The following is an 18145-nucleotide window of genomic DNA, read 5'->3' on the forward strand; positions in this document are numbered from 1 at the left end:
GGTGTATTGATCTAAGAGATGTCCCTTGATCGGCAATGCATACGCAATTGATGTTAATGCCATCAAGCAGTTAGCAGAATCCAGAACCTAGGTAAAAAAACTTGCTCTGTGGCTACCAATGCATTATATATCTATCCAGTTGAAGTACTGGGGGACTTCAGGAAAAAAAGTGTAAAGGTGAGCGCACCAAGTGGTATGTATAGTGGATACTGACCATGGCCAAATGTTAAGTTGGAATAAGTCACCCATAGAGAAAAGTACACTGAAGTAAACTTGAATATCTCACTCAGATGCACTCAAAAGGTTCTCAATTCCTGAGGTCTTAACCTGGTCAGGCCTAGTGGTAAATTGACGCTGCTGACATCCTGAGCCTGGAAATGTGGCCAGAGCAGTCAGAAGTACACCATCTGCCTGTGATAGCGCGGTCATTAGGCACAGGCAGGGCCGCTGATAAGGGGGAGACCACCAGTCCTCCTGTAGGGGGCCCAGGCACACAGGGGGGCCCCAACAGCATTGGGAATTGGTGCGGTTGGGCAGAGGGGCAATTACAGAAGGAAGCCCTGTGACTTTCCGCAGCAGCTGAAAGCCAGCTTCTCCCACTCCTGCCAGCTTTCAGTTAATGCAGGGAGAGACACAGACATAGGGCATCGTTCCTGTAATTGCTTCTCCGACACCGATCCCCTCCCTGTTCTGCCTGCTGCTGATCCCCCTCTCCGCGTGTTCCCCACCTTTCACTGTGTCCCCCCCAGCACTGCAGGCTTTGCGGCTTTGTAAAACCCCCCCTTCCCCAAAAAAAAAACAAACACACACAACTAAACTTTGCAATAAATTAAACAAAGTTGTAAAATAAAATAATAATTTATAATAATAAATAACATTTTTAAAATAAAATCGTTTTTTTTTTTTTTTTTTTTTTAAATGTAAAAATCAAATAAAATAAAACATTTTTGTGAAAATATTGTCTTGAAATATTTGGGGGGGGGGGGGGGCCTGTCAGGTAGGCTGTACGGGGCACCGTGATTTCTAACAGCAGTTTTGAGCACAGGTTTGTCTATGCAGCCCTTGTATAGGAGACTAGTCCAAGATCCACTGAATTATATGTTGCAGGATCCACACCACAATCGAGCACAAAGGTCTGATTGCACCCAGACTGAAGAGAGAGGAAGGTGTCTGACATATTTTACAGACTTGACTAATCCTTTTAGGACTCCCAGCGATTCTTTTGCCACAGGTTTGCTTCTGCACTTTTAGCAAAGATTTTTGGCCCAGCTGGCTGCCATTTTCCCTCATAGAAAGCACATGCTTAGGGAGGGAATGCACGCTGCTGGTGTTTGCCAAAAATCGCTGCTACCACTAATTAGCATTCTGTGCATAGTGGTTGGGTAAGTACAGAGGTGGCCTCAGCATGCTCTGGCTTATCTTGGAGCGGTCCTGGCTTGCAGACTCTGCAGAGCAGGATGGTGCAGCGTCCAACATGATCAGCTTCAAGCAAACATCCAACACTTGTTCCTTGAAAGCTTTCCTGCCCCTGCTACGGCCCCACCCCCAACTGGCCCATAAGTAGTATGGGTGGACATATTCCTGCTGATAGTGTGCTCTGTCCTCCCTGCTGCAGAAGGTGTCTGGCTCCGTATGATTGACGTTGCATGTTTCAGGTTCCAAAAAAACGCCACTATGGTGAAACCTTTAGGGATGTCACCCGCTGCAACCAATCAGGATGCATCTGCAAGTGACGCAATCAGAAGTGTGGTGTACCACACATCCACTCATAAATCCACCAAGGTGGCGTCGGTCAAAATGGCTTCGGTCAGAAGTGATGAGGTTAACAGATCCCTCGAGCAAGACACTGCCATCTTGGTCCACCCTGTGCTCCAGATCACAGCAGGTTGGAGCCAGTGCCTGGGAGAAAAAGAGCAAGTGCCCCTCTGCCTCCTGGCCCTGCAGCAATGAGTGAGACACTCAGGGCGCTATTGATTTGATTCTTGCAGATGGGGGGGGTTGCTTACCCCCCCACAGTGGGAGTGAAACCTCGGGCAAAAAAGGAGGAAGTAACCCTGAGGGGGGTCCTCCAGTTGCCCTTGTCCTAAAGCTGCCTAACCTCCCTAGAGGCTTGGTCAGGCAGTCGAACGGGGAGGCCTTTGCAACTAGCAGAGTCTAGAAGAAAATAAACTGCTTGTAGCTCTTGTTGGTCCAGACGAAACACAAGAACTGAGGCACTGAGGTATGTGACGGTCTTTTAAAATGGTGGATGATGTGTTTCCTGTTTTAGGTGGGTGGAGACTTATCACTGAGATGCTGCCCTGGAAGACGACTTGAGAAAAATATTTAAAATATTATTAATGATCAAATAGTTTTTATTAAAGATTTTGCAAAATAACATAGAAAAGTGAGAATTCGGAACATTCAGCAAAAAAAAAAAAAAAAAAAAAAAAAAAAAAAAAGTTACGGCAACATAGTACAGGTACGCCAAATGACGTTCTAGAGCAGTGATGGCGAACCTTGGCACCCCAGAGGTTTTGGAATTACATTTGCCATGATGCTCATGCACTCTGCAGTGTAGGTGAGCATCATGGGAAATGTAGTTCCAAAACATCTGGGGTGTCAAGGTTCGCCATCACTGTTCTAGAGTGTCCCATACATAGGCACAGTGATCCCAATAACAGAAGAACTTGTGTCAGATAAATGCATTTGAAGTAGCGATCACCAGCAATAGTCACATAACATAACAGCATGGGAAAACGTGAACTGCAAATAAACAGTTTGGATCATTTCGGGTTGTCCCTATCAAACAGAGAGCAGAGCTATTAGAGCAGAAGAGAAAGAGGAAAGGAAAAGAAAAACGGAAGAAAAAAGTAAGAGTCCGTCCCCCCCGGTTCGAGACCCAATACAAAGATATCATGCCTCCCCGGTTTCAGGGAGCCTGGAGATAAGCCACCCACGGGTTCCACACCTTCTCAAACTTTATCTGAGTGTCTCTACGAATACTAGTCAATTTTTCATTAACCATGATCCATCATTTTAGGTTTAACCATCACAATATTGAGCACTGGCGACTTCCAGGAACGTGCTATGGTTATTTTGGCAGCTAAGAGGATAAAAAAAGATGAGGGTACGCAGATGTCTGGGAATCTCACCTTCGAGATCGGCAAACAGCGCCATTTTTGCAGCCCTGGGAACATTTTGTCCCGTCACTTTAAAATATTATTTAAGTGATGTTAGTACTTTTGAATTTGAACTTGATGTACAACCAGTTGCAAAAGAGTTCAAATGTAATAAAAATTGGTGGATAATATTTTAGCCCTCATTTCTGTTTACTCAATAAAAGCAAAATCTTTCCAAAGTGACAGAGACCCCATAAAATAAACTTGAAAGGGGTCATAAATATGGTCTACTCTTTACAAACTTTTTGTTTTGGCTTTATATACACTTCAGCGGGAAAAAAAAAATAAAAATGATAAAAGAACGTTTTGAAAAGCTGATGGAGGATGGATTCCTCCTGTTTTGAATTGTATTGTAACTGTACCCTCATGTTGTAAAGCGCTGCGCAAACTGTTTCTGCCAAGGAAATTGGTGTTTTTTCAAGCCCAATGTGCATAGAGAATAAAGCCCCGTACACACGCACAGATTGTTGGCCGTAAATTGTCGGCCAATGTCCGATCAGCCGATTGTAGGCTTGCTAGTATGATGCTTCCGACAACCAACTGCGACTTTTCGGTTGAAAAAAATCTGGTGTGCATGCTATAAAATTTTTGTTGGCCAACAACAGAACGGCCGATTGTTCCTCAGTCAGTACAGATATCAGCAAACAAAAATCAGATGAGCAAGACTGGGCATGCTCAGAGAAGAAAAAAACACACGGAAAGTCAACCATCACATGACATCACTTCTGAAGTTAGTTTTTGTTGGCCAACAAAAATCCAGTGCAAGTCTAGAGCACATTTCAACCAACAAACAACACTGGACAAAAGACGGCCGATCGGTCGGCCAACAATCTGTGCATGTGTACGAGGCTTAAGAATATATGTGCATTTAACTGATATTAAGTTCGTTTTTTTTAATGGTCAATGCCCTCTATCTATAGACATCCAAAAGTCTGAAGACTGCTGTTGGGTGATGTCATCTTGGATGTACAGTACATCCGGAACGTATTCACAGCGCTTCAATTTTTCCACATTTTATGTTACAGCCTTGATCCAAAAACGGATTAAATTCATACTTTTTCTCAAAATTCTACAAACCATACCCCATAATGACAATGTGAAAGAAGTTTGTTTGAAACCTTTGCAAATTTACTAAAAAAAAAAATCACCACATGTACATAAGTATTCACAGCCTTTAGGGCTCAATACTTTGTTGAGGAACCTTTGGCGTCAATTACAGCCTCAAGGCTTTTTGAGTATGATGCTACAAGCTTGGTACACCTTGTTTTGGGCAGTTTTTCCTCATTCTTCTTTGCAGGACCCCTCAAGCTCCTTCAGGTTGGATGGGGAGTATCGGTTGACAGACGTTTTCAGATCTCCTCAGAGATGTTTAATCAGGGTCAAGTTTTGGCTCTGGCTGGGCCACTCAAGGACATTCACAGAGTTGTCCCGTATCCATTCCTTTGTAATCTTGGCTGTGTGCTTAGGGTCGTTGTCCAGTTTGAAGACGAACCTTTATTATTTATCAAGGAGGTCTCTTTAAATTGCTGCATTCATCTTTCCCTCGATCCTGACTAATCTCCCAGTACCTGCAACTGAAAAAGACTAGTCTCCTAGTACCTGCCACTGAAAAACATCCCCACGGCATGTTGCCACCACCATGCTTCACTAATGAGCGGTGTCTGGTTTCCTCAAGACCTGACTCTTGCTATCCAGGCCAAAGAGCTCAATCTTTGTTTCATCAGACCAGAGAATTTTGTTTCGCATGGTCAGAGTCCTTCAGGTGCCTTTTGGCAAACTCCAGGTGGGCTGTCTTGTGCCTTTTACTGAGGAGTAGCTTCCGTCTGGCCACTCTACCATACAGGCCTGATGGTGGAGTGCTGCAGAGATGGTTGTTCTTCTGGAAGGTTTTCCTCTCTCCAGAGAAATGCTGGAGCTCTTTCGGAGTGACCATCAGTTCTTGGTCACCTCCCTTACTAAGGTCATTCTCCCCCGATCGCTCAGTTTGGCCGAGCGGTGCGCTCTAAAAAGAATCCTAGTAATTACAAACTTCATCCATTTACGGATTATGGATGCCACTGTGTTCATTGGGACCTTCAATGCTGCAGACATTTTTTTGTACCCTTCCCCAGATCTGTGCCTCACTCCAATCCTGTCTGAGGTCTACAGACAATTACCTAGACTTCATGGCTTGGTTTGTGCCCTCACATGAACTGTTAAGGCCTGTACATACGATAAGAAAATTTGAAGTAAAATTTAGTCCGACTAAGGCTGGCCATACACTATACAATTTTCTTATTCAATTTCCTTTAGATTTACCTTAAACTACGTAGTGCAAGGGCCTGCCTGACTGCATACAAATTGAAAGTGTTTAGGTTTGACCCTATATTACATGGTTTTGGTAAATCTAAAGGAAAGTTGAACAAGAAAATTGTATAGTGTATGGCCAGCCTAACGATCTGCCGTCTTTTGGATCTTTAATATAGTGCTTTCGACAGCCAATTACGAATTTTTGGAAAACAAAACTAGATGTGCAGGCTACAAAAATGTTATCGTACGTGAACACAACGTCCAATTTTCATTTAATTAGTACAGTTTTGATCCGAAAAAACATAGGAGCAAGACTACACATGCTCAAAAATGAAAGAATGCATACAAGAAAAAAAAAAAATAAAACAAATCAACACAACATCACTTCTGAAGTTGAATTCTGTCGTACGAGAATTTTCGTATGAAAGTAACCTCCTCACTTTTCATATGAGACTAATGCCCCATACACACTTTTGTCTGCAGACTTACCTTTTCTATGTAGTGCAAGGGCCTGCCGGATTGCATACAAATTGAAAGTGTTTAGGTTTGACCTCATATTATATGGTTTTGGTAAGTCTGCAGACAAAAGTCTGCAGATAATCTGCACGTGTGTACGGGGCATAACATGCAACAAAATACTGACAAAAATTTGTCCGATAATGTGATCGTGTGTACGAGGCTTTAACTGTGGGACCTTATTTAGACAGGTGTGTGCCTTTCCAAATCATGCCCATCAACTGAATTTACCACAGGTGGACTTTAATCAAGTTGTAGAAACATCTCAAGGATGATCAGTGGAAACAGGATGCACTGGAGCTCAATTTTGAGTGTCATGACATAGGCTGTGACTACTTCTGTGCATGTGATTTTTTTTCGTTTTTTAATCTTTTTGCAAAGATTTCAGACAAACTTCTTTCACTTTGTCATTATGGGGTATTGTTTGTAGAATTTTGAGGCAGATAATTTAATCCATTTTGGAATAAGGCTGCAACATAAGAAAATGTGGAAAAAGGGAAGCGCTGTGAATACTTTCCAGATGCACTGTATGTCAGCAGCCCAAGCAGACTCCGAGTCATCACAGAAGTGGCACTAGAACAATGATTGTCAACTCACTTGTTATAGGGGACTTCAAGTTTGGTCCCCGACATCGACATCGTGCATAATATTCAGTTAATGTAATGGTAGAGAAAGATGTCTAAGACTGCAGACATGTAACAGGAGATGGAGAGGTACTACGGGCATACTACATGGAGGTGGACTATGAACATCCAACAGGAAAAAGTCAGGGACTATGAACGTGATATACTGTAGGAGTTATTGGAAACTGGGGAAATGTTTCAGGAGACAGTCATAGACTAGAGGCACATTACATGAGGCTGCTAGAGATCATTGATATTATGGCACCTTTAAAGCACCAACATATTTGTTCCCTACAGCCCCCTTTAAAATATTTTGCCACATTTCATATTTCGCTCAGCAAGATTCAAATTGAAAGAAAGATGGGAGAGAAAAAAAAAAAAAAAAACACATACAAAAGAGAATAGGGATGGGCAGCACAGAAACATGATGGTTTGAAATAAATAATCACTAAAACAAAAAATTCTGTCTGCAAGGGTCACAAGGGCCGCATAAGTGCAAAATGGCTACATGCAACCCCTGGGCAACAGGTTAGGCACCAAGGGTCTAGTATTCCCCTTCGCTCTGCACTCTGGTGCTACATTATAGGCTCGTTCACACTATGTATGGTGACTAGCATTTTTCCGCACTGGATAAATGGCAGCTGCCATAAGGGCACACAGAAAAATTGAAAATTGTATCAAATACCCGCAATTTTCCTTTCCTGACGCCAATCCATGGCAGCATACATATGATATAGCTCCGCCCCTATATCCACCCACAGGACCTGTTTTTTTTTTTTGTGCTCCAGGTGAGGCACAGGACCTGTTTAAATCTATAAAAGTCTGACTGAGAACAACCTCCCCCATACACCATACAAAGCGCAAAGATCAGAGGGAGGGTTCATATGCTGCCATGGATTGGCGTCAGGAAAGGAAGGTTACGGTAAGTATTTGATACAATTTTCCATTTTCCTGACGCAAACATGGCAGCATACATATGATGAATAGTGAGCTAAACAGGGAGGGCTAAAATGTATAGCCAAACTTTATTACAATGGACATGGAAGCCTGGACAGTCTGTTGAAGTCCATTGATGTACAAGCCCCTGGATCTTCCCTGTGGCACCATCAGCAAGTGCACCATGCCAACCAGCCTGCTGCTTTGCAGAGGTCTTTGTAGGCAAATGTCCAAATTTAAAGATGTAAAAATTGACCTAGCTGAATGAGCCTGTATCATTTTTGGAGGCTCTTGCTTGGATGACCTTGAGTCTCCAAGACGACAAGATTTTGCTGTAGGTTCCTCCTCTGAACTTGCCTGATGGAAACACAAAAAGCCTTCTGGAGGATTTTACCTAGTAAGCTGCTTGAAGGTAGGCATTTCAGACACACTGGTACATCCAGTGTAGGTTAGGCACTGTCTGTCGGAAAGGATTGAACTGGCACATTGTAAGATGTAAACAGAAGCCACCTTGTGGTGCTGTAAAGTGTGTGTGTGTGTGCTACTGCAACGCATGTTAAATTAGCTTGATGCAGTGCCATTCTTTTAAGCAGAGAATTGGGACTTCCCTTTGGAGTAGGGTATAATTTTGCTGCTGCTCACTTTTGTAAAACAACTACTACTGCCATTCCTCTTGAAACAGCGTCTTTACCTTTACATTCATTGGGGAGTATGGAAGTAAGTGTCTTGAACAAAAGGGGTTGTACCGACTTGGAAAGCATATATGAGATTGGTTCAAGAGCTCAACGAAAACAATCCGGATGATTATCAGAACGATCTGAGGATGCCTTTCATCTGCTGCCGAGTCATGTGTCACCACCCCATATAACCAAAAAGGACATAGTCTCTCTTAAGAGCAAGCATCACAGAGGAGCAGAGACTGTTAACAACACTTTGTTTCCTGGCAACTGGACGGAAGTTTTGAAGACCTCAAGCTCACCACTGGAATCCCTGCCCAGTCAATAGGCTGCATCATATAGGAGACCTGTGAAGCCCTCATAAAAATCATGCAAGACGAATATTTAAAAAGGTAATGAAACCGTGATTTTACTTTTAACAGTCAAACACTGTACAACAGAGCTTTCTTTGGTAATCCTTGCATTTTTAAGCTATAAACATATGAGATTAACTTAAACTAGTTCATAACATGTCAAACATAAAACATTTTAAAACAAAGTTTCTGTAATTCACAAGGATATGTACTGATATTCATGCCCCCAGTTGTTTTGTGGACGATCCTGATGTGTGAATGGTACATGCCACTGATGCATTTTTTGAGGTGGTTGAGATGAATGGTTATGTGTGGTTTTGTGCTCAGCTAAGTGTGTATTTGTGATGAGCTCCCCTCTTAAGATGTCATGTTATATTTGCCTTAAGAAAAAAAAAAAAAATGTACAAAAAGGTATTGTTTAAATTTTGATGTGTTGTGTAATTTTGGATGACATATTATCGTTAATCTATATTTTCTTATCTGTACATATAAAAGTTTAAAATAAAAACCTATATGATTACTTACCTGACTGTCTGCCATTCCCTCAAATGTTCCATCTTCTTCATCAGCTGAAATATTTCCACTGACACAGTCTAAACTTGACACAGAGGGTCGGGCTTCCTCCTGGTCAGTCAAAAAAATGGAGACTTTCCAAATACCACAGGTGTGGCCCATATACTTGATCTGCACCAGATCTTTTGAAATCGTTAATTTTATTCAATTTCTTTTTTAATAAAGTACGCAGATTTGCTATTTTTGTGGTCACATGGGATAGATCTGCTTTGGCATACACAACAGTGCATAGTCCTGCTAATTTAGTATATGCCTCAATTAGCTTAAGACAGTCAGAATAGCCCTTGGAGCGTACTTTCCATAGGCATGGAAGCTCTTTGTACATTTGAATAAATTGTGGCAGGAAAAGCTGTGAGGTAAATTTGTCCACAATTGCTCCTGAAATAAGAAACAGTTGGGTGGTGGCAGTTGACAAACTACACCAAACTAATAAGACCCTAGCACTATTGTACTGGTCTGCTTACCTTCAGTTGTTAAGGATCTTCTGTGGATTGGTCAGTTTAATCGTTCGTGACAACGTTCTGAACACGGGGTCTGCGTGTATCGTGATGCTCTATGGGACTTTCCAAGCTCCGCCCCTCTTCTTTATGCGGTGCCATCTTAGCAGCAGAACAATGGCTGAAGCGAAGGGGCATGCCATTCCAAAACAAAAAAGCAGACATAGGGGGAAAAAAAAGGCAACACCTATGTCCCTGAATGAGATGAAAACTATGGCGAATATTCTTGAGAAGAACGATTATGATGGAAGGTTCTGCAACTACACCACACCTAATACAAGAGAAGACACATCATGGAGAAGGTTGTTCATGTGCTTGCCAAGAAGTATGGTTTGGAACGAACAAAGGACCAGCTGCGCAAGAGACGGTCTGACTTGAAGCATAGGGAGGAAGAACAGTTGCAGAAAATACACAGAATGATAAAAAAAAAAAAAAAAAGGGGGATTTTAGATTAATTTCTGCCATTACTGCTTTCTCTAAGCTATGCATGCAATCTATTCTTCTCAAGGGAAACCATATTCTTCAGCATGCATGCTTCATCTGGGGTAGTCCATGTGGATGAAACGTACGTCGGGTTGGAGTGAGTTTATTCCATGATATTGCGCCTGTTAGAGAACATTTGTGATCACGATTGAATTGCCTGATATTTGCATAGAAAGTGTAGGTTTTCTACTTTTAAAATAAACCCTGGTTTTGATTATATTTATTACACTATGGAGGAGACCTTTTGTTTTCCTGGGTATCCGAGAGACTTGAAGAGAAGTTGCCAACCTATTAATGACATTGTACCATTAAGGCTTATAGCCTCCTGCATGTACGACTCTTTGCTACCCACAGTAGAGTACACGATTTCTGGGAAGCGCTTCTGACTTCCCCTTTATTGTGATGTCGCATCTGTGGTTGACATCCTTCTACCTCTGAACACGGATTGCTCTTTTTTTGAATACGGACTTTATTCTTGATTTGATCACTATTTCAAGGACTTTGCACTTTCAACATTCTTTAATAATGTTTTTTTGTGATGTTTATGGGCAGTATATTGTCTGTATTTTGCACTTTATATATTTTTTGCCCAGACCCATACAGTTGTGATGAAGCACCTTATCTGTTAGAGCATTCTTACACTTTCTTTGTTTTTTTGTGATGTTTATGGGCAGTACATTGTATTTATAGAATATACCAGAAGTTTATCTGGGGCAGTAGGAAAGCAGAAATTAGTTTGTGACAGCAAGTCCTTAGCAAAAAAGGAGTAAATCTGCATAAATAGTTAATCTACCTGTATAATTTGGGCTCTCCTACCAGATATCCAAGAGGCTGGCTCAATGGCACCTCAGTATGTACTGAGTCTCAAGCAGGATATGCTATTCTGCATCAATCAATTATTTTCCCCAGATCCACAATGAGTTCTTGCCTCTAGAGATGACCACAAATCCTCTGTTATATACCACTTGGCAAAAGGTTTGTTCACATTGTTTGTCAAATAGCCACACATTATTTTTGCTCTAATGCCCCGTACACACGTGCAGATTGTCTGCAGACTTACCTTTTCTATGTAGTGCAAGGGCCTGCCGGATTGCATAAAAATTGAAAGTGTTTAGGTTTGACCTCATATTATATGGTTTTGGTAAGTCTGCAGACAAAAGTCTGCAGATAATCTGCACGTGTGTATGGGGCATAACTGTGGAACAACCCCTGACTCAGGATCACACGCTCTCAAAACACTGGCATCATGAGGGACTTCATTATATTAAACCCTTAACCAAAGATTGTTACAAACAACCAATACCCTTGAATGCAGCACTGAAGAAATCTCATTATTTGTCCAACAATCCATTCCTCTGTCTAAAAAAGGTAAAATCTTACATTATTTCCATTTAAAAGAATAAAAACTCTCTCAAAAGGGCTGCGAAAACTCGTTGAACCCATCACAAGATTGCCTAAACCTATTCCCAGTTTGTATCTCTTCTACCGCCAGCTGCTGGTTTATTCTTCCACAGCAACTGGACCCGTACCTTCCCCATATTTATCGGTGGGTACTCTCAAACTATTTTCACCAACCTTGGAGAACAACAAAAGCCACAAATTAATTGGGAAATGGCACTCCCAATTTTTTCATCAGGCTTACATATCCACATACTGATCGTACTTCATAAGTTTAAGCTCCTATTCTGGCTGTCTTCACTGTGGACACACAGACGTGAACCATGCCTGAAGATCAAGCAATTTTGGTTGGCTTTATAGCTTATTATTCATCACTGGTGTTAAAGTTTCTAAAGGCTTCCAACTAACTTCTTACCATAATTCCTCTTGTAGTGAAAAAAGACATTTTGCATAAACAGCTTTATTCTGGTCCCCCTTCTATTTCATTATGCATAAATAAACAAATGTATGCATTCCCTCTCTTCTCCATTAGCGTTTCCAGGACTGACCAGATGGATTTTGATTGGACAGCATTTATCAATAAGATGAGAAGAGCGGGAGTTCAGGTAAGTACAGCAGGGACCAGGGGTGTGGGGTGGTATTGGGCATCCAATGATACCTTTAAGAATGTAAAAGTAAGCTATTTAACTGTACTACTTACAAATAGACCCCCAATTGACGTTTTATCTTCCAACTAACTCATATATGTCAACATCTTTAACCGGGGCCCCCCATCCCTTTTCATACGCAACTAAGTATATGATAAATGCTTAAGGGTCCCTGCTTAAGCTATCAAGGTCCGATGAGTTGGATGCCACTGACTAGTGAGAGTGAAGGCTGAGGAGAGGTACATCCAGACCCAAAGCATGCTGCAGAAATGGGAAGAGATAGCCCGGGCACCACACACGTCCCCTCACCTGAGTGGTTTGCAGGTAAATAGCCACCCGTCAGCTGTTGGACTGTTTAGCCTGCTAGCTAATCATTTCAATGGCTGAACCCTTACAAAGAGTGGCTGAACTTAATGCTATAAGTTGGACTCTACTTGGTGTTTGACTATTTATCTGAATTATTTTAATGTTGCAACCATCATTCTTGTCAATTGGCCTTGCAAAAGGCCAAAGTATTCCAAGCGCTCAAAGCTAATTTTACACAGCTATGGAACAACTTATTACAGCATGTCCAAGATGAGCCATCCCTGTCACTCTTTTGCAAAACATTGTAACAGTTTCCCAATATTTGTCTAAATGGCAACAATCCTTTTAAATATACAATAACCACAAGAACCATTTCGGAAAAGGCTACTTACCACTTTTTCTGGGCAGTTCACTCTTGGAGTCTTTATTTGGTATTCTGGAGGTGGAGGAAGAGCACAGATTGGAGGAGCTGTGGCTGGGGGTGATGGATCTTCTACCTGAGCTGCCTCCCCTTCGCCTTCACTCCGACTGCCCACAACAGGCTGTAGGGGTGCTGCCCTGTCCTCTGCGCCTTCTGGGTTAGAACGTGTGCGGGGTCTCTGCTCTAATGCCTGCTCCGCATCATCTGCGGGCTCTGACGTGTCCATGCTGCACGTTTCCTCTGTAGGGCTATCCAGCTTTATGGTGGGGTTGTTCAAGTAAGAAAGATGAATGGTAGAGTCTTTTAATGTGGACCTATAGGGAAAAAATACAGATTAACACAAAGCTGCATTAATTATATTTTACCTAGTTATTTCTTGTAGCTAAAAAATGACCAAAAAACAAAACTACGATAACAGAAATCCAAAGATAAGAGTAAACCCTAAATCTACTTTATAGTATGTTTTACATAATGTCTCACTGTATACCGTTTTTGTTTAAGCACACAAGGCTGCTAAATATTGGATATTGGTTTAGCGTTGTCCATTTGCAAGAGAAAGTGTTGTTACTTGCAGGATCTCTGGGTAGGAAACTGCTCAACGGATTCAGAAAGAAATTATATTTTATGCGACATGATGCCAAACATACTGAAAAATTGATTATGGGTTTACAAACACTTTAAAGCAGTCGTAAAGCCCGCTTAGTGATTTTTACTTACAGGTAAGCCTCTAATAAGTTATACTGGTTACGTCACCGGCGCATGCGCTCTGAAGGTCTGGCATACCTTGCCAGACCTTCAGAGTTTTGTGCTGGAACCAAGGGCTCCCATGCACATGTGCGGGAGTGACGTCATCGTGGCTCCAGCCAACATAGCCGAGCACGCAAACCCGGAAGAAACACCAGGGGAAGAGGTCAGCCCTCTCAGCGGTGACAGCACGACTTCTGAGCAGGAACCAGTGGGATGGTCTCCTGGTCATGTGACTGCTGTGAGAGCCAATAAGAATGGTCACATGATGCAGAAGCTGTGCCGCCTCCCAGCGGCCCTTTATGTGTGTTTTAATGTCTGGGAGGCGTTAAGAGGTTAAAAGATAAGTTCACCTTTGGGAACATGTAACATGTTTCCAATGCTGCAGCTGCTGCCCGATCCCCCTCCCTGTGACAGCAGTACGAGGAGAAGCTCCCCAAATTAGCTATCACTTTTGGAAATCAGCCCGGCCGTGCGGGGCTCTATCTACATGGCCATGTCATTCATTTACAAAGATCTGTGAATAAATTAACTAAAAGTACCGGCATACTTTGTAGATGTTGGCTTGCAGTTCTCAATGAGCTACTGTGGTAGTTCATTGATTCTTCCTGTCAGATTGTATCTGCTTGTCCGTACGCGATGTAGGGGCATACAGATTGACTGACAGGTTCACAGGAGACCTGTATGGCACCAGTGATCTTTCATCATTATAATTTTTAATTATAAACATAGTATACTTACATGGTATTGCAGAGAGCATCCCAAAACCTCCTCTTCTGGGGTCCCCAGCTGGTGTTCTTGGCTACTCCTCTTCTCTGTATGCCACCATAGGAATCTGCTTGCTATGGTGGCACATGTGCAGGCTCGCTTCCGAGCCAGGCTGTGTGCATCCATTGACACACACACACAGCGCAGGTTGATCCCATCCCCTCTTCACAGGATTTGACTAACAGGAGCAGGATCCAATGGCTCCCGCTACTGCCTCTGTCCTGCAAAAGCAAGGAGGGAGAAGAGTTGCTACAGAAGGGCACAATGCTGAAGTGATCAAGGAGGTAAGTATTTGGGGGGGGGGGGGGGCTACAAATATTGGGACATTTTTACCTTAATGCAGGGAATGCATTAAAGTGGTGCTCCAGCTCACCCACGGTAAGATTTAAAGTCAGCAGCTACACGGTCACATACTGTAGCTTCTGACTTTTAATATTATGGAGTCCAGGGATGTTGGCACTCCAGCCGATGTTTCCATCGGCTTCTGGGGTGCTGTCGCCTCCATTGCTTGTAAGGACTTGCAGCTTCACAGCCAATTCTTACTGCGCGTGCGCAAAGCTTGCTGCGTTTTCTGAATGGCCCAGTGAGGGGGAAGGAGGAGGGGGGCGAACTTCGGACGTACTGCGCCCCGGGGAGATCCGACGGAAGTGGGGACAGTACCTGTCAAAAACAGGTACCCCCCTCCCTGGAAAGGTGCCAAATGTGGCACCGGAGGGGGAAATTAGACAGATAAGCAGAGCTTCCACGTTGGGATAAAACTCTGCTTTAAATCAAAGCCCTTACAACCTTTTTAAACTAAAACATTTGCCAGTGTGAAAAAGCCGATCACCAATTTCACCATTACATATTGAATATGAGCTGTGCTTGCTCACTGCTGCTTACATCTGTCATTTTGTATCTCTTCTCTGCCTATGATTAGTCCGCATATGTAAATTAAAAATATAATCACAGTCAGCGGCCAGCTTTAACTTTAAAAGCGTAACTCCACTTTTGTTGAGAAAAAAAAAAAAAAACACATTCCGCTCTGTACATTGCAAGGATTTTAACCAACTTTGTTGCAGATTCCTTCCTTTTGATATTCTGAAGAAATCCCTGTTTGTTCCTCTGTGCTGAGCGGGTCTATTGGGAGTGGTTTCATAATTATCTATCAGCTGTGGCAGCTGCAGGGCTCTAATGAGGAAAGCTGCTGGGTCTGCATCCTTTTAGACCAGTGGTGTCCAAACTTTTTTCAAATAGGGCCAGACTTGATGAAGTGGACATGCGTGAGGGCCGACCATTTTGCCTAACATTTAAAATTAAATACAATCATCAGCACAGTGTCCTTAAATGCAGCCTTGCCAGCGCAGGGTCCTTAAATGCAGCCTCGCCAGCGCAGTGCCCTTACATGCAGCCTCCCCAGCGCAGTGCCCTTACATGCAGCCTCCCCAGCGCAGTGCCCAGACATGCAGCCTCCCCAGCGCAGTGCCCAGACATGCAGCCTCCCCAGCGCAGTGCCCAGACATGCAGCCTCCCCAGCGCAGTGCCCAGACATGCAGCCTCCCCAGCACCATTGACACTATCCGAATCACTTTTAAAAAAGTCCAGGAAGCAGCGCCGAGAGGTAGAAGGGGGCGGGCGGGGCAGAGGAGAAGGAAGGACGCGCTGTCATCGGAAGTCCCGCCTCCTATGCCAATGTCTATCGTAGGCGTCGGGGCTTCCGATGACAGCGGGTCCTTCCTTCTCCTCGGCGCCGCCCGCCTCCTTCTACCTCTCAGCGCTGCTTCCTGGACTTTTTTTTTTTTTTTTTACATTGGCGTATAACACGCACTGTTACTTTTTCCTCTATATATGAAATAAAAAGCATCAGTGCTTTATGGATAAAATCACACTTACTTAGACAGGCAGTAGAAGAGATGACACCTCCTTCGGTCAGCTCCACACGGCTTCTAAAGGTGGCTGTGTGGTGAAGGAGAGAAGGAATGCAGATTTCAAATTCCTTCTGCACTCCCGCGCAGTCGTGGGCGGCGCCAGGCACAGAGCAGAGCGGGGGGCGGAGCGGGACTTGGCGGGACTCGGGAGCAGCCGAGGGAGGCCAGAGGCCCCGCCCCCGAGCCATCGCATCAGCATCGGGGCGGGGATGTGCAATGTCTCAGAGAGACATTAATCAGCGGTGTCTCTGGGGGCCGTATGAAAGTAAAGGACGGGCCGGACTTTGGACAGGACTGCTTTAGACGTTTTCCTATTGGGAGTATCTCACCAAAAATGACATTTTTGTTGCAGGGGATCCCAGAAATCTGACTTGTATCTTAGGCAGACTTCTGGGAAAATTGGTGAGCCAACCACACAAGCAGGAAATGATGTTTCTGGGGTGTGGTCAGTACACATTCTGTGTAGAGAACAGCTCCAGGTAGCCATATTACATTGCATTTTCAGAAAATGACAGTGGCTGCAGATTAAAAAAAGGAAAAGTCATTTTTAAGAACATTCAATTACAATATGATTTTTGCGCACTTGTATACGCTATATCGTTTTTTCTTTATTTGCTGATTTTTTTTTCCCCCCACGAAAGTGGCGTTACCCTTTGAGTGCTCATTTAGGCCCCTTTTACACAAGCGGACCGTTCTGCCTGAAAAATAGACAGGTGGATCTGATCTGAACGGATGCCCCATGCATCTCTATGGGGCATCGGATATCAGCGGAGACATGTCCGCTGACATCCAATCCTGTCCGTCAAATCTGGACAGATGGAAACCCTATTTTCCATCTGTCTGGCGGATCGGATGAGAACGGACAAGCGGTCCGTTCTAATCTGATTCCCCCATACAGAAGAATGGGGACCCGACAGCTCTGTCTCCGCACACAACGCAGAGACAGAGCTACCATCCGCCTGCTCAGCGGGGGATCGGCGGATCGATCCCCCGCTGAGAAAAACAGAGTCCGCCGATGGACTACCGTGTGTGAAAGGGGCCTTACACTTTTGCAGAGATCTCAAGCGCAGAAACAATACAGGTCTCCGCAGGGTTCAGGTCTCCGCAGGGTTCACACTACAATTGAGCAGGTGGAGAGTAGAGAGTCTATGGTTTTCTGTACTGGAGAAGTCTCCGTCCACCTGTGCGTGTCTAAAGAAATTAATAAAATGGAACTTGTGACATTTCAGTAAAGTTAAAAAAAAACAGTAAACAGTGCCTTGTGTTGTAAAAATGTAAAGCACCTATACCACACTGCCTAGACAGAATGGACACCAGCCCACCCAGGAAAACAGCTTGTTTTTCTGTGCAGGCTTGTGTGAATGAACCTTTGTTACATAAAGCTTTTTTTAGTTTTGGATATAGCAGGAAAGGATTAGAACAGTCAGGTTTTACTGCCCTCAGAGACTCCATCGGACAGATTCATTCACTTCCTGTCTGGTATAAAACAAGATTGTCCCCAGGACAGGAAGTGAGCAACATAGAAGTAAAAATGCTTTTCTAATCTCTATATCTTTATGTATTTATACACTTTTTGTGTATAACACATCAGGGAATGTAGCAGTCATGGCATAGAATAGTATAATGAACACAGTACCTCTCCTGTTTTCAATTTTCTCCGTTCGTCACTGCACAGAAGTAGAAAACAAAACATGCAGGTTCATCTCCCTTTCCAGTTCCACCCTGTAGCCCTTTAGCAGGAGCCAAGCCTCGATCTGAAGAAACTGTAGCCAAGCCTCGCTTTGGAAAATGATAGCCAAGCCTCGCTTTGGAAAATGATAGCCAAGCCTCATTCTGGATAGCAGTA

At 43.4% G+C, this 18145-nt stretch overlaps 1 protein-coding gene across 1 annotated transcript in view; it reads right to left on the bottom strand.

The window, feature by feature from the left end:
* BABAM1 (BRISC and BRCA1 A complex member 1) overlaps window positions 1–18050 on the bottom strand; it is a 100041-nt gene extending 81991 nt beyond the window's left edge. The window contains exons 1-2 of the mRNA XM_082271005.1: window positions 17936–18050; window positions 12852–13194 (exon numbers count right to left, since the gene is read on the bottom strand). Of these exons, the coding sequence (XP_082127131.1) occupies window positions 12852–13106 (255 nt within the window). The 5' untranslated portion in view covers window positions 13107–13194; window positions 17936–18050. The remainder of the gene's footprint in view (window positions 1–12851; window positions 13195–17935) is intronic.
* Window positions 18051–18145: the final 95 nt, after the last annotated feature.

The sequence above is a fragment of the Pelophylax lessonae genome (genome assembly GCF_965119305.1).
Source record: "Pelophylax lessonae genome assembly, chromosome: 1".
Taxonomy (NCBI): Eukaryota; Metazoa; Chordata; class Amphibia; order Anura; family Ranidae; genus Pelophylax; species Pelophylax lessonae.